Below are 17,567 nucleotides of genomic sequence, written 5' to 3'. Positions count from 1 at the left end.
CTGTAAAGCAGCAACTCTACCGCTGCGCTACCGTGCCGCGTAGATACAAAGTGCTGGATTAACTCAGTGGGTCAGGCAGCATCTTCAAGATTCAAGATTCAAGGGGTTTATTGTCACGTCAGTTCCATACATGGTACAATCTTGTGTGAAAATCTTGTGCTGGAGGATTCCGTACAGTAAATTTAACATTAAATTATGAACTGCATGCATTCAATTATAAAGTCTGAAGAAGGGTCTCGACCCGAAACGTCGCCCATTCCTTCTCTCCTGAGATGCTGCCTGACCTGCTGAGTTACTCCAGCATTTTGTGAATAAATACCTTCGATTTGTACCAGCATCTGCAGTTATTTTCTTAAATTATAGACAAGTGTCCGGTTGGGGTGAGTTTCAGGCTGGTTGGTTCAGCAGCCTGATTGCCTGGGCAAGAAAGCTGAGTGTCTGGTTGTACGGGAGCTGATGCTCCGGTACCTTTTGCCCGAGGGCAGCAGGCAGACTAGACTGTGGTCCGGGTGGCTGGGGGCTTTGATGATCCTCAGGGCTTTTCCAACGCACCGCCTGGAGTAGATGTCCCGGAGGGAGGTCAGCTCACACACCACTCTCGGCCGTGGCTGGTGCAGCTGCCGTGCCAGGTGGAGATACGGCCTTTCAAGATGCTCTCCACGGTGCCTCTGTACAAATCCCTGAGGACCAAGTGGTCCAGGCCAAATTTCTTCAGTCGCCTGAGGTTGTAGAGGCACTGTTGCGCCTTTTTTGTGGGTGGTCCAGTTCAGGTCCTCTGCGATGTGGACACCGAGGAACCAGTTATTTACAATATATATTAACTACTTAGACGAGGGAATTAAATGTGACATCTCCAAGTTTGCAGATGACACAACGCTGGGTGGCAGTGTGAGCTGCGATGAGGATGCTATGAGGCTGCAGGGTGACTTGGATAGGTTGGGTGAGTGGGCAGATGCACGGCAGATGCAGTATAAATGTGAGGTTATCTACTTTGATGGCAAGAACAGGAAGGCAGATTATTATCTGATTGGTGTCTGATCACCAGCGGGGAGAGTCGGCCTACAGAGAGAGGGTAGTGGCCCTGACACGGTGGTGCCAGGCCAACAACCTCTCTCTCAACGTCGACAAGTCCAAGGAGGTGATCGTTGATGACAGGAGGGTTGGAGAGGGAATGCACCCCACCATCAACATCAACGGTGTAGCGGTGGAGAGGATGGAGAGCTTCAAGTTCCTTGGTGTCCACGTCGCAGAGGAACTGTTAAAATTGACAGAGGCACAATGGACAAATGGCCTTGTTCTGTGCTGTACAACCTTATGATTCCAATTGGTGAAAATGGTGGGTGAGGGGTATTGAGGAAGAGTGTCCCAAGATGAAACAGTAAGAGAGCTAAGGAGAATTCTCCTAGTTTCAATGCTACTGGAGGAGTGCTAACCACTCTTATGAGATTTACCCATGTACCAACAATAAATATCAATACTTACATATTCTTTGACGTTCTTTGTTTTTACAGCCTTGTAAGAAGAATACGCTGGGTAAAGTGTGCCAAAGATTAGCCTGAAAAAGAGAACGTCCATTACAATAAAATGCACATCGTACATCATTGCAGTTTTAGTAGAAGACCGACATGATGGTTTGCCTCCCTGGTTTTCCGGATCCCAAATGTTGGCTTTGATTCAATGATAGTCCTCTCGTCTTTAAACTGACTGCTTCAGGTCCTTATTCAGAAGTTCTAGGAGCAGAATTAGGCCATTGGGGTCATCAAGTCTACTCCACCATTCAATCATGGCTGATCTGTCTTTCCCTCTCAACCCCATTCTCCTGCCTTCTCCCCGTAACCCCTGAAACCCGTACTAATCTTATTGAAAGATGTGAAAGACCATGGGATGTACTGTCATTCAGACAAGACACAAAGCTGTGGCCTAATCTGCCTTCACAGGAATAGATAGATGAAACAGCCCATGATACAACTTTAGTATAAGAAAATAACTGCAGATGCTGGTACAAATCGAAGATATTTATTCACAAAATGCTGGAGTAACTCAACAGGTCAGGCAGCATCTCAGGAGAAAAGGAATGGGTGACATTTCGGGTCGAGACCCTTCTTCAGACTGATGTCAGGGGGGCGGGACAAAGGAAGGATATAGGTGGAGACAGGAAGATAGAGGAAGATCTGGGAAGGAGGAGGGGAAGAGAGGGACAGAGGAACTATCTAAAGTTGGAGAAGTCGATGTTCATACCACTGGGCTGCAAGCTACCCAGGTGAAATATGAGTACAACTTTGGTTGATTGAATTGAAAGAAAAAACATGCAAACACGGCATTCGGCCCACTGAACACATGCCGACCATTGATCACCTGTTCACACTTGTTTAGATTTTTAGATTTAGATGTAGAATTTGTCATACAGTGCAGAAATAGGCCCTTCGGCCCACCGAGACCGCGCCAAACAGCAATCACACCATAAGTTATCCAACACACTATGGACAATTTACAATTTTTACCAAAGCCAATTAACCCACAAACCTGTACGTCTTTGAAGTTGGGCGTAAATCAGAACACGTGGAGAAAACTTACGGGGTCACAGGGAGAATGTACAAACGCCGTGCAGACAGCATCCAAAGTCAGGATCAAACCCGGGTCTCTGGCGCCACCGTGCCGCCCTAATAATTCTGTGTAATCTCTGTAATCTGTGTAATTACATGAGTTCTATGTAATCCCACTTTCACATCCATTCCGTACAGACTGGGGCAATTTACAGAGGCAAATTAACCTGAAATTTACGGGGACAAATTAACCTACAAACATTGACATAGAGAAGAACACAAAGTGCTGGAATAACTCAATGGGTCAGACAGCTTCTCTGGAGGACATGGATAGGTAATGTTTCAGGTTGGAACCTACAAAAATCCTTGGGACATGGGGGGTTACAGAAGCACAGAGGAAATCCACACGGTCACAGAGAGAACATGCAAACTCCAAATAGACAGCACCCGAAGTCAGGACCAAACCTGAGTCTCTGCCACTGTAACGCAGCAGCTCTACAGCTCTAAGCTGATTGCTTCAAGCCACACATGATTTTCAGGGGGATTGATAGGATAGGTCTGGAAAGACTGTCTCCAGAGAGGCTAGGGGTATGTGGCATCTTCTCAGGCTAAGTGATTGGCCATTTACAAATGACATGAAAAGAAAATGGTTTCCACAGAGAGGTGTAATCATTGTAATTCTCTATCTCAGAGGGCTGCAGATGTTCAAGTCTGAGATCAATAAGCTTTCAGGCACTTAAGGGAACTAGAGGATTATAGGATCAGGGAGGAAAGTCGATCAGGCTTGAGATACAGCACTGAAAGGCACAGGGACTTTGAAGGGTTACATGGCCTATTCATGCTCCTAATTCTTATGTTGTTTTATTCTCAATCCCACCAACCTTTATAATACGAATGATCAGGTCCCCACTGCATTGCTACATGTTGTTGTGTGGAAATTGGCCATGTTAGACAATAATTACACTTCAAATTAATTGCTCGCAACATACTCTGGGATACCTGGGGACCCTGGGAGGCTTTATCTAAATGCAAGCTTTTCTTTGGTCTTGCAATAGAGTTGTATCAAGTGGCTGTGATCAAGAAAGTCAGAACCAGACATGGTTTCAACTCGGGTGAAGAATTCGTTTTTACAGAGATAAAGCAGTGAAAGACTATGGCCATGCATGGGTTTTAAGGAGGATGATAAGGTTTCGCTGTAGGCCTGCACACGTGATAATAAAGAACCATTGAAAGGGGTAGCAAATCTCAGACAGCTAGAAAGGTTGGGATAATCACATTGAGTTTGAGGTTTAAAGCCATTATGAAAGGGTTCAGGAATGAGTGGGCTGGTTAAGGTGTTACAGAAGCACACTGAAGGGCTCTGAAGGGTCCTTCGGAAGAGAGTTCCATGGGTTGGGGTAACCCCACGTACACAGAGGGTGGAGTGACCATGCACCCATCCTCATCACAGTGAGCAATGCGGAAGAGTCACTGTGGTGGACGTTGATGTTAAAATGTAGATTGTGTGTTCTGTTGCTTTTTATTGGTGTGACTGTATGGCAAATGAAATTCCTCGTATATTGTTGCAAAACATACTTGGATAATAAAGCATGATTAAGATGATGATGATTATGATCATGATTATGATCAGCGAGTCGGCAGTGGAGAGAGTCACCAACTTCACGATCCTTCGCATACACATCTCCAATGATCTGACCTGGGCCAGGCACGGCACATTGATGCAATGACAAAGAAAGCTCATCAATGCTTTTACGCCTGGGCAGCTTGCAGCCCAGCGGTATGAACATCGACTTCTCCAACTTTAGATAGTTCCTCTGTCCCTCTCTTCTCCTCCCCCTTCCCAGATCTCCCTCTATCTTCCTGTCTCCACCTATATCCTTCCTTTGTCCCGCCCCCCCCCCGACATCAGTCTGAAGAAAAGAAGGGTCTCGACCCGAAACGTCGCCCATTCCTTCTCTCCCGAGATGCTGCCTGACCTGCTGAGTTACTCCAGCATTTTGTGAATAAATGCTTTTACTTCCTCAGAAGTTTGAGGAGATAAAGCAAGTCGCCGATACTGTATCAAACATCTAGAGGTTTGTGGCAGAGTGAATACTGATTGGTTGCTGCTCAGCCTGGTTCGGTAATTCAAATGCTCAAGGGCGAAGAAGGATGCAGAAAGTGGTGGACATTGCCCAGGCCATCACAGATCCATCCCCACCATTGAAGGCATCTATAGAAAGTAACGCTTCAAGAGAGCAGCTAATACCATGAAAGACACCACCACCACGACCACACATTTTTCGCTTTTACCATAGATTCATGGAGCTACATAGCATGGAAACAATGAATAAACATCTTGGTGGTGTCAGTCCCAGGGTTTGCTGGACCTTTGGCTCAGCTGGTCCATGCTGACGCGAAGGCTTCAGACATCGGACCATCGGCAGCGGCGACCGCGGAGGATTCAACAGCCCCGACCGCGGGTGAACAAAGAGGAACACGCTTGGACTTTATTACCTTCCATCACAGTGAGGAATGTGGGATTCGCTGTGGTGGATGTTTATGTTAAATTTTATTTTATGTGGCTGTGTGTCTTGTTGCTTTCTCCTTAGTATGACTGTATAGTAACTCAAATTTCACTGTACCTTAATTGGTACATGTGACAATTAAATTGGATCTTGAATCTTGACTCTCTTGCCATACTGAGCTAGTCCAATTTGCCTGCATTCGGCCCATATGCCTAATCCCTTCCTATCCGTATATCTGTTCAAATATCTTTTATAAGTTGTAATTGTACCCGCTTCCAAAGCTTCCTCCAGCAGCTTGTTCCAGGCACGGCAACTCTCTGAGTGCAAAGGTTGTTTCTGAGGTCCCCCTTAAATCTCCCCCCTCTCACCACAAATTTTAGTTGTAGAAACCTCCATCCTGGGAGAGACACACATTCACTTGATCCAGACCCCTCGTGATCTTGAACAGCTCCATAAGGTCACAACTCAGCCTGCTAGGTTCCAAAGAAAAAAGTTCCAGATTACCCAACCTCTCCCTATAACTCAGAATGTAGAAATAAGGAACTGCATGTGTTGGTTTACAAAAAAAGGCACAAAATGTGGGGTTAACTCAGCAGGTCAGGCAGCATCTCTGGAGAACATGGATAGGCAACACCTTGGGTCAGGACCCTTCTTCAGACTCTGAGGACATGCCGAGTTACACCAGCACTTTGTATCTTTTTTTCCCTACAACACAAGTTCAGATGCCCAGGTAACATCCTTCTATGCTCTTTCCAACTGAATGATATCATTCCTATATCTCAAAGAGGTTCAGATGCCTGGGAACTGTTTCCTGCAGGTTCAAGAACAGCTTCTTCTCTTCAACTATCAGGTTCTTGAACCACATTGAACAGCCCGAACCACAACCCTACCTCTGTACCAAATCACTTTGGATTCTGCACTACCACAAAAATAATGATAGTTTATTGTCAATTTATTTGTTGTGCTGTTGGATTTAATGTGCCTGTAAAGTTGCAACAAGCAAGAATTTCATTGTTCCACCCCCAATGCATACGACAATTAAGACACTCTTGCCTTAACAGTATGTCCCTAAAACAACAATATGAGATTTATTCATAAGTATTATGAGTTAGTTAACAGATTGACAATGTATAAATGTGCGTTTAACACAAAGTAAAGGAGAATTAAGCTATGACTCAAAGTTTACAAAGAGCCAGAGATGACCTAGAGTCAGCTCAACAACTCAGTTAATTGATAATTGCCAGAAGATCAATGGAAGTGGCCAAAAGGAGCTCAATGTGATGCAGAATCAGCTTACGGCCTTTAAGGTCAGTATCTCATGAACATAAACCACCCAAGGGCAACTAAAGAAGTTCGGAAAGGAACACTCAAAGAAAAACCTCACAGAAAAAAAAAAACTGAGGGAAGAGTCGTCCAACAATATAGCTGGCCGAAAACTGGGCGGGCCTGTCAATGGAGGATTGTCTGTTGGTTGAGCTAACCTGGGACTGGAAATTTGTCTGAGGCAAGGTTGGTCTGAGGGCATAGTAGATCAGGGGATAAAGTGGGCTCTGAGGGTGGAGTGGGTCGCAGGATAGAGTGGGGTCTCAGGACGGAGTGGGTGTCAGGATGGAGTCATAGATGCAGAGATACATAGAAAATAGGTGCACAAGTAGGCCATTCGGCCCTTCGAGCCAGCACCACCATTCAATGTGATCATGGCTGATCATCCACAATCAGTACCCCGTCCCTGCCTTCTCCCCATACCCCTTGATTCTGCTAGCCCTCAGAGCTCTATCCAACTCTCTTTGAATGCATCCAGTGAATCGACCTCCACTGCCTTCTGAGGCAGAGAATTCCACAAATTCACAACTCCCTGAGTGAAAAAGTTTTTCCTCATCTCAGTTCTAAATGGCCTACCCCTTATTCTTAAACTGTGGCCTCTGGTTCTGGTCTCCCCCAACATCGAGACCATTTTTCCTGCATCTAGCGTGTCCAATCCCTTAATAATTTTATATGTTTCTATAAGATCCCCTCTCATCCTTCTAAATTCCAGTGAATACAAAACCCAGTCGTTCCATTCTTCCACCAAATGACAATCCCACCATCCTGGGAATTAGCCTCGTGAACCTACGCTGCACTCCCTCAATGTGACTGATGAACAAGGACACCCAGATCTCTTTGTACTTTCCCATTTCCTAACTTGACACCATTCAGATAATAATCTGCCTTCCTGTTCTTACCACCAAAGTGGAAAACCTCGCATTTATCCACATTAAACTGCACCTGCCATGCATCCGCCCACCTGCCATGCATCCGCCCACCTGCCATGCATCCGCCCACCTGCCATGCATCTGCCCACCTGCCATGCATCTGCCCACCTGCCATGCATCTGCCCACCTGCCATGCATCCGCCCACCTGCCATGCATCTGCCCACCTGCCATGCATCTGCCCACTCACAAAACCTGTCCAAGTCACCCTGCACCCTCATAGCACCTATAGCACCTGCAGTTCCTTCGTACACATAACCTCTGAATCGTTGTAGTTACTTTGTATGTCATTGGTAACTGCTGTTTACTTGGGCACTTAGCTTTGTTGAAGATGCAGAGTAATTAGATTAGATTTAGTCTGGGCCACTAATCAGGCAGATTAGATTTTGCTGATCATCATATGATAGTCCTGATGTTCAGTTTTATTTCAGATTAAATTACAGTCAATAAATTCACTCTCAACAATAGGTCTTTGTCAATACACTATTGACAAGGTCCTGCATTGGCAGGCTAGTCTGGAATGTTAGGTCACGCTGAATGCAAAGTGAACTAACTTATTGGATTCAAAACTGACTCAGAGGAAGGGGTCATAGAGGTCATAGAATCATACAGCATGGAAATAGGCCCTTTGGCCAAACTTGGTCATGCCAACCAAGATACCCGTATCCAAGCCAGTCCCATTTGCCCACATTCGGCCAATATTCTTCTAAGCTTCTCCTAAAAATGTACCTGTCTTTTAAATCTTGTTATAGCACCTGTGTTAATTACCTCCATTGGTAGCTTATTTCATATATCCACCATTCTCTGAGTGAAAAAAATTGCCCCCTCAGGTTCCTATTTCCAACAAAACTGCTTTTCACTGTGCCTTGGAACACGTGACGATAAAATAAACCATTAAATCTTTCCCCTTTCATCTTTAGAAGGATGAGAGGGGATCTTATCGAAACGTATAAGATTATTAAGGGGTTGGACACGTTAGAGGCAGGAAACATGTTCCCAATGTTGGGGGAGTCCAGAACCAGGGGCCACAGTTTAAGAATAAGGGGTAGGCCATTTAGAACAGAGATGAGGAAAAACTTTTTCAGTCAGAGAGTTGTGAATCTGTGGAATTCTCTGCCTCAGAGGGCAGTGGAGGCCAATTCTCTGAATACATTCAAGAGAGAGCTAGATAGAGCTCTTACGGATAGCGGAGTTAGGGGGTATGGGGAGAAAGCAGGAACGGGGTACTGATTGAGAATGATCAGCCATGATCACATTGAATGGCGGTGCTGGCTCGAAGGGCCGAATGGCCTACTCCTGCACCTATTGTCTATTGTCTATTGCCCAATGTTCTTAATTCCCTTACTATACGTAAAGGACTCTGTGCATTCACCCTATGAATTACTCAGGATTTTGTACATCTCTGTAAGATCACCCCTTATCCTCCTGCACTCCAAAAATAAAGACCTAGCTTGCAAACCCTCTCCATGTAGCTCAGGCCCTCGAGACCTGGCAACTTGTAAATCCTAGATAGACACAAACTGCTGGAGTAACTCAGCGGGTCAGGCAGCAGACGAGGGCAAAGATAATAGAGCAGAGCAAGATAGACCACTCGACCCTAAAAACCGTAGTATGTCATGGCGCCATTTTAGTAGGCAGAAACTTGCAGAAACATTTAAAAAGAAAAATAACAAAAATCTGTGAATTGATAGATGAGATATATTCTGCATTTTTATGGTCTCATCACACATACTGTTCCCCCAAAACACTGATTGCACTAAGAGAGGCATAGCGAACGGCGGGTTTTGCCTACTAAAATGGGGGACGTTACGCTCCTTTGCGTACTACACTTCCGTATAGGCGATTTCAATGGAGTGGTTCATCTTGCTCCTCTAGTATCTTTGGATGAGGGTCCCCACCCCTCCCCCCCTCTTTGCCCATAGTCATTTAATCAGCTCCTCAGCTCTCCACGTTGTACCCCTCTTGAGTTCACACTTCCCTCGCCGACAATGGGACCACCATGGCACCACCCTGCCTGAGGTCATTTGTGGTTGGCCCTTTGTCCTGATCTTTTCTCATCTCCAGCTCTTCACCCCACCCCTGACATTCAGTCTGAAGAAGGGTCCCGACCCAAAACGTGGCCTATCCTTTTTATTCCAGAAGTGCTGCCTGACCTGTTGTTACCCGAACACTTTGTGTCTATCTTTGGTATAAACCAGCATCTGCAGTTCTTTGTTTCTGCACATAAATCTTCTTTGCGCCCTTTCCAAAGTCAAAGGGTAGTTGTGGAGGATTGCTTTGTGATGGGAGGCCTGTGATCAGTGGAGTGCCACAGGAATCGATGCTGGGTCGACTCTTATTTGTTGTCCACGTTATCGATTTGGAAATTCAATGTGGTTAGCATAGTTGATAAATTTGCAGATGTCACCTAAATTGGTGGCCGAGTGGACAATGAGGAGCGATACCTGAGTTTACAAAAGGATCCAGCTCAGTTGGGAACCTTATGCTTTGTTGCATATGGTCGAAGTGAGAGTGCCCAGATATAACTATGGTTAGAAGACTCATCAATCCTGAAAAAGACATTTCTACGGATGTGGATATTAATTCCCTCGTAATATTTCAAAACACGGAGGCAGGAAAATTCAACTCCAGTTAGGAGCATTAAGTGCAATATCAGTGGCACTACACGCAGCACACGGCTTCCAAAATTCACTGCTGTTGCCAATAAAGATATATTTCCAGACAAGTTATAAGTAAGAATTAGAGTATTGGATTTTTCGAAGGTCAAGCCAATCCTCGCGACTAATCAAGGATTAGTCATATGACGGGTAATGGCAACATGGTGGCAATGTCCAGTGGTCTTGATCATGGATCCAACGTTTCCATGTATCCAAAATCATTGGTTTGAATCCCAGCATGGTGAACAGGAGACTTAAATTCAGGGCGGCACAGTGGCGTGGCGGTAGAGTTGCTGCCTTACAGCACTTGCAGCACCCGAGACCCGGGTTCGATTCCAACTAGGGGTGCTGTCTGTACGGAGTTTGTACGTTCTCCCCGTGACCGCTTGGGTTTTCACCGAGATCTTCGGTTTCCCCCCACACTCCAAAGACGTACAGGTTTGTAGGTTAATTGGCTAGTATAAGTGAATTGTAAAATTGTAAATTGTCCCGAGTGTGTGTGTAGGATAGTGTTAACGTGCAGGGAACGCTGGTCAGTGCGGACTCGGTGGGCCGAAGGGCCTGTGTCCTCGCTGCATCTCTAAACTAAAATAAACTAAAGGTAGTTAAATAAATCCACTGCATGAGTTATCTCCGGGTTTTTGGTTTCCTCCCACATCCCAAAGACGTGCTGGTTTGTAGGTTAATTGTCTTCTGGAAATTGCCCCTCGTGTGTTGGGAGTGGGAAAGTGGAATAACATTGAACTAGTGTAACCGGGTGATCAACGTGGACTCGGTGGGCTGAAGGGCCTATTTCCACATTGCATCTCTAAAGCTAACAAACTAAAACTTGGAATTATAGCTTATCCCAAGTGGTTGTAGTATCAGGTTGTGCAAAACCCCAGATGATTTACTATTGCCCTTTAGAGTAGGAAAACTGCTTGTTGACCTACATGTAACTCTAGATCCAACAATATGCTTCACTCTTAACTATCTCTTATAGATTTCTTTGATCGTACAGAGGTGCATAAAATCATGAGACGAATAGATGGGTGAATGCAGAGTCTCTTGCCCAGAATGCGGGAATCAAGAACTGGAGGGCATAGGTTTAAGGTGAAGGGGGAAAGATTTAATAGGAATCTGAGGGGTAACTTTTAAACGCAAAGGGTGGTGGGTGTATGGATCGAGCTGCAAGAGGAGGTAGTTGAGGCAGGAACTATCACAATGTTTAAGAAGCAATTCGACAGAAACATGGATAGGACAGGTTTAGAGGGATATGGGCCAAATGCAGGCATGGGACTAATGTTGACAGGACATATTGGTTGGTGTGGGCAAGTTGGGCCGAAGGGCCTGTTTCCACGCTGTAAGACTCTCTATCTCCTCACTTCAGGGGTAATCCATACAGTTAAATGGAAAGGAAGGCTTGGAAGGGAGAAAGGATTCAGATATTTAATTTTTCAGGGCATTAATTAAACTTAAAGGCACAATTAATTATGTTTAAGAATCCTCCAGTGTTTGTAAATGTTTTAATTTTCTTCTAACTCAGGAGAGTTAACAGTGAAAAAAAAAACTGTCTTGGGGACTCATAATTCTGCATTTCTTTGCAATCATTTTTCTGGGATTATTTCTGCCCATCTGGGAGGGTAAACAGGATCTCAGTTTTTATCTGAAAAAAGATTTTACTTTTAGTCTGAAGAAGGGTCTCGACCCGAAACGTCACCCATTCCTTCTCTCCAGAGATGCTGCCTGTCACGCTGAGTTACTCCAGCATTTTGAGTCTACCCTCTCAGTTTTTATTTTTCTGCAACATTGAAGTGAGAAACATTGGCATGGCGCCCTAAATTGTGCTCAAGTCCCGAAGGTGGGACGTGACCTTTAACCTTTGAGCCCCGCCCCTTCACTACCAATATGGTGCACGAGAATGCTGATGCTGACGTCAGGAACAAAGTAAATAATGTACTCATTTACTGGAAACCCCGTGCTGTTTGCAATGAGCATGATCTCCTTAAATGTCTCTCTAAGTCAAGTCAAGTCAAGTCAATTTTATTTGTATAGCACATTTAAAAACAACCCACGTTGACCAAAGTGCTGCACATCTGAAGTGGCACAAAGCACTGGCTTTTCATTCTTTCATTTTCCTCTTTGTGTCACCACATTATTTTTTGACTGTGTAAGCAGACTGTGTAAAATCCAGTTTCAGGTCAGTGTTCTGTGTAACGCAGAGACACACTGTGAGCCAAAGCCTTTCAGTGAATGGCCTAAGGCATCCCAGCAACAAAGTCTTTACCAATGACACATTTGGGAGAGGAAACAATAGATCTAGCAGGAGGCAGAAACAACGGCCTCAACACCAGATGATTCTCTCTCTATACAACCAGGCTGGATGGCTTATATCACAACTCCGAACCTGTAGACCTAATTTGTTCTCTGGTTCCAAACCTCTGCCACCTCTCCCTTTCTGATGCTGCCCAGAACCAGTTATGATGGCGGATCTTGACCCGAAACATCGACCGTGCTTTTGCCTCCACAGATGCTGCCTGACCTGATTAGTCCCTTCAGCGCTTTGTATTTTTTTGCTCCTGATTCCAGCATCTGCAGTCTCTTGTGTCTTCACTTTAGAAAGAGGTTTTTCCAGCACATTAAAAAATAAACTCAGTTGGCTATTAGAATTTTAACTAATGGATACATGGATGGAAAAGGTTTAGAGGGATATGGGGCAACACAGGCAAATGTTTAATGGAGATCTGGAGGGAAAGGTTTTTTACACATAGGGGTGGGGTCTGGAGTGGACTGCCAAGGGTGGTGGTGGAGACAAATACGATGGTGATGTTCAAGAGGCTTTCGGATAGGCACATGGAAGTGCAGGAAAAAGAGGAATATGGATCATGTACATTCAGATGCGATCAGTTTAACTTGGCATCATGTTCAGCACAAACATTGTGGGCCGAAGGGCCCATTCCTATGCTGCACTGTTATAGACAATAGACAACAGGTGCAGGAGGAGGCCATTCGGCCCTTCGAGCCAGCACCACCATTCAATGGGATCATGGCTGATCATTCTCAATCAGTACCCCGTTCCTGCCTTCTCCCCATACCCCCTGACTCCGCTATCCTTAAGAGCTCTATCTAGCTCTCTCTTGAATGCATTCAGAGACTTGGCCTCCACTGCCTTCTGAGGCAGAGAATTCCACAGATTTACAACTCTCTGACTGAAAAAGCTTTTCCTCATCTCCGTTCTAAATGGCCTACCCCTTATTCTTAAACTGTGACTAGGGCAATATGTCACAAAGGAAGATGACCTTAATTGTTATGGGGATGGTGGATAGGGGTGGCAGGGAGCAGAGGAGGTGGGGGTTCACTGCAGTACCAGGACATCATGGCAATGGTTTAAGAAGAAATTTCACCCTGAATAACAGACACAGGCAGTGCCAGTGTTGCCTATTTCCCATACAAGAATAGAAAGACCATGAGTGTGAAGGAAGGAACTGCAGATGCTGGTTTAAACTGAAGATAGACACAAAATGCTGGAGTAACTCAGCAGGACAGGCAGCATCTCTGGAGAAAAGGAATGGGTGATGTTCCGGGTCGAGACCCTTCTTCAGACCATGAGCATTTGTCAAAATATACAAATTAAAATAAACACTTGAAAGATAAAAAGGACCACATTGAATGTATGTGTCCAACCAAAATGTTGCAAACACTTTTCCTTAAAACCATTTAACATCTGTTAGATTAAAAGCACTGAGTTGCCACAAAGTCTGCTTCCAATTTCCTTTACTCTCCTATTTGGTAAATTATTGATGAGAAAATCATTCTTTTACACCGGCTATTGCTTCAAATCAATCATAACATTGATGAAAGCTCATTAACATGAAACATTGACTCCATTCCTCGCTCCACAGAAGCTTCCTGATCTATTGGGTATTTAACACGTTCTAGAGTCATAGTCATAGGGTGATACAGTGTGGAAACAGGCCCTTCAGCCCAACTTGCCCACACCGGCCAACATGTTTCAGCGACACTTGTCCCACCCGTCTGCGTTTGGTCCATATTCCTCCAAACCTGTCCTATCCATGTACCTGTCTAACTATTTCTTAAACGTTGGGATAGTCCCAGCTTCAACTACCTCCTCTGGCAGCTTGTTCCATCCACCCCCCACCACCCCTTGTGTGAAAAAGTTACCCCTCAGAGTCCTATTAAATCTTTTCCCCTTCACCTGTTCCCCCAATTTGCGTTTAACCTCACTCTGTCAATGGAGGAGGCCCAGGACAGAAAGGTCAGTGTGGGAATGGGAAGGGGAAGTTAAAGTGTTTAGAAACCGGGAGGTTAGGTCGTTCAGGCGAACTAGCCTGTGTCTGATTGAGTATTTACAGAGGGAGGGATGGTGAGAGGGAGGGAGGGGAAGTGAGCCCATCTACAGCTACCATCTATCCCTTCTCCCCCATTCCCCTGTCTACTGTCAGCAGCATTGGTCGGGGCAGCTGAAAGCGAACATGTAAACAATGGAGAACGACTTCCTAGTGAAACGACCCTTCCTTGTCTCTAGTTTCCGTCTCCCGCGACTCTCAGTCTGAAGAAGGGTCTCGACCCGAAACGGCACCTATTCCTTCTCTCCAGAGATGTTGCCTGTCCCGCTGAGTTACTCCAGCTTTTAGTGTCCATCTTTAGTGAAACATCTGTTGGGCCTTCGGTGAAAATGCCTCGTCAGGCGGCGGAGATGGGACTGGGAAACACAGCGGCTTGGGTGGTCTACAAGGAGCCAAGGCCCGGTATCCAGGCGCCCAGGCAAGATTCATTACTTAATATTCACGCCCACTGCTGGCAACAGGGACGATTAATACATCCAGTCTAGTCGTGATTTTTCTCGTTATGAAACCTCTGCCTCTCCTCCATCATGACTCCCCAGGGGATTTCATTTCTTTTTAGAAGCATAGGATATATATGACTGTGCTCTTTTTGTTTTATTAGGGAAGTATTGGGTGGTTTTCATTTTGGAGAGATGGATTGTGAGGCAGTTGGTAAAGGTCGCTGCTCGCTCAGGCCAAGGTCATCAGGTCATAGGTGATAGGAGCAGTATTAGGCCATTCGGCCCATCAAGTCTACTCCGCCATTCAATCATGGCTGATCTATCTCTCCCATTCTCCTGCCTTCTCCCCATAACCTCTGACACCCATACTAATCAAGAATCTATCTATCTCTGCCTTAAAAATATCCATTGTCTTTGCCTCCACATCCTTCTGTGGCAAAGAATTCCACAGATTCACCACCCTCTGACTAAATAAATTCCTCCTCATCGCCTTTCTAAAGGAACATCCTTTGATTCTGAGGTTATGGCTTCTAGTCCTAGACCCTCCTCCTAGTGGAAACCTCCTCTCCACCTCCACTCTATCCAGGCCTTTCACTATTCGGCACTTATCAATGAGGTCCCCCCTCATTCAACATCAGCCAACATCGGTCGCACTCAACATCAGCAGATGCAGCAAGAACCAGAAGAGTGGGTAAAATCTCAGCCCTTTCCTCTCCCCGTCCCACAACCTTCCCCGTTAAACAACGCACCCAGGTACAAACCAGTCATTGAAGACTCTCTTAATGATCCGACTGTATATGAACCCAAGTCCTCCCCTTAAAGATAGACACAAAAACGGGAGTAACTCAGCGGGTCAGGCAGCATCTCAGGAGAAAAGGAATAGGTGACGTTTCAGGTTGTGGGACCCTTCTCCAGACTGAGTCAGGGGAAAAGGAAAGGAGAGATATAGACGGCACATAGAACCAATAAATGAAAGATATGCAAAAAGCAACGATGATCAAGGAAAGGTGGGGCCCACAATGATCCATTATGTGATAACTAGTAATACAGACCGTGTAACTCAACAGGATGAAACTAGTACGATGACTAGGATTGGGGAGGGACGGAGAGAGGGAGGGGATGCAAGAGTCACGTGAAGTTAGAGAAATCAAAATTTATACTGCTGGGTAGTAAGCTGCCCAAGTGAAATATGAGGTGCTGTTGCTCCAATTTGTGTTTGGCTTCACTCTGACAATGGAGGAGACCCAGGATGGAAAGGTCTGTGTAGGAATGGTTTAAAGCAGCATCTGCAGTTCCTTCCTACACATGCTCCCCTGGAAGTGTATATATTGCAGAATTATTGAGATTTCAAGTGTTTATATGTCACGTGCATTGGATATGAACAGAAACAATGACATCCTTACTTGCTGCAGCTTCAACAGCACATTAAACGCAACAACAACAAAATAAATGTGCAGTACAATAAATATCAGTTAGCCCAAATAAACTAGACCATAAAAACAAATATTATCCAATGTTGCTGACTAGATCAGGCCACATCTTTCACTCATGGAATATTGTGTACTGTGTACTGTGACCTCGTTATATAAAAAGGTATATCCTGACGACAGAGGGCGTGCCAGAAGGTTTCATATGAGGAGAGATGAACAGATCAGGCCTGTATTCTCTGGAGTTTCAAATTAAAAGATATGAAATCCAAAGGCTCCATCCACATGTGTCGGAAAGAACTGCAGATGCTGGTTTAACTCAAAGATAGACACAAAATGCTGGCGTAACTCTGCGGGACAGGCAGCATCCCTGATGGGAAGGAATGGGTGACGTTTCGGGTCGAGACCCTTCTTCATGTTGCCTTCTTTGATAGGAACAATGAATACCAGAGTCGGGAAGTCATGATGCAATTCTATAGGACTTTGGTTAGGTCCCATTTAGAATATTGCATGCAGTTCTGGTCGCCCCATTGGAAGAAATACGTGGAGGCTTTCGAGAAGGTACAGAGGAAGTTCACCAGAAAGTTGCTTAGAATAGTGGGTTTCAGCTACTGGGAGAGGTTGGATAGACTTGGGTTGTTTTCTTTGGGATGTCGGAGGTTGAGGGGAGATGACAGAAGTATATAAAATTATGAGAAGCATCGATAAGGTGGAGCCTTTTTCCCAGGGTTGAAAGGGACAAGACTGGAGCGACTAGGCTTGTATACACTGGAATTTAGAAGGATGAGAGGAGATCTTATCGAAACGTATGATTATTAGGGGGTTGGACACGTTAGAGGCAGGAAACATGTTCCCAATGTTGGGGGAGTCCAGAACAAGGGGCCACAGTTTAAGAATAAGGGGTAGGCCATTTAGAACTGAGATGAGGAAAAACTTTTTCAGTCAGAAAGTTGTGAATCTGTGGAATTCTCTGCCTCAGAAGGCAGTGGAGGCCAATTCTCTGAGTGCATTCAAGAGAGAGCTAGATAGAGCTCTTAAGGATAGCGGAGTCAGGGGGTATGGGGAGAAGGCAGGAACGGGGTACTGATTGAGAATGATCAGCCATGATCACATTGAATGGCGGTGCTGGCTCGAAGGGCCGAATGGCCTCCTCCTGCATCTATTGTCTATTGACAAGCTCTGTGAGAGGGGGGATGTTTAATGGGGATGTGCAGGGCGTGCCTTTTATACCTGTGGGGTCCTGAAACTCATTGGCTGGGGCGGTGGTGGGGGCAGATACAATAGTGGTGTTTAAGAGGCTTTCAGATAGGCACATGGGAGTGCATAGAACAGAGTGATATGGAACATGTACAGGCAGAAGAGATCAGTTTAAATTGGCATCATGTTCGGCACAAATG

General features: G+C 45.3%; 1 protein-coding gene across 2 annotated transcripts in view; it reads right to left on the bottom strand.

The window, feature by feature from the left end:
* Window positions 1-17,567, bottom strand: part of reep1 (receptor accessory protein 1) — a 101,024-nt gene that overhangs the window by 75,352 nt on the left and 8,105 nt on the right. For both annotated transcript variants that reach the window (XM_078411302.1, XM_078411390.1), the window contains exon 2: window positions 1,483-1,555. In XM_078411302.1, the coding sequence (XP_078267428.1) occupies window positions 1,483-1,555 (73 nt within the window). The remainder of the gene's footprint in view (window positions 1-1,482; window positions 1,556-17,567) is intronic.

Source organism: Rhinoraja longicauda, chromosome 1 (genome assembly GCF_053455715.1).
Source record: "Rhinoraja longicauda isolate Sanriku21f chromosome 1, sRhiLon1.1, whole genome shotgun sequence".
NCBI lineage: Eukaryota > Metazoa > Chordata > Chondrichthyes > Rajiformes > Arhynchobatidae > Rhinoraja > Rhinoraja longicauda.
This window is presented reverse-complemented; position numbering and strand designations above follow the sequence as displayed.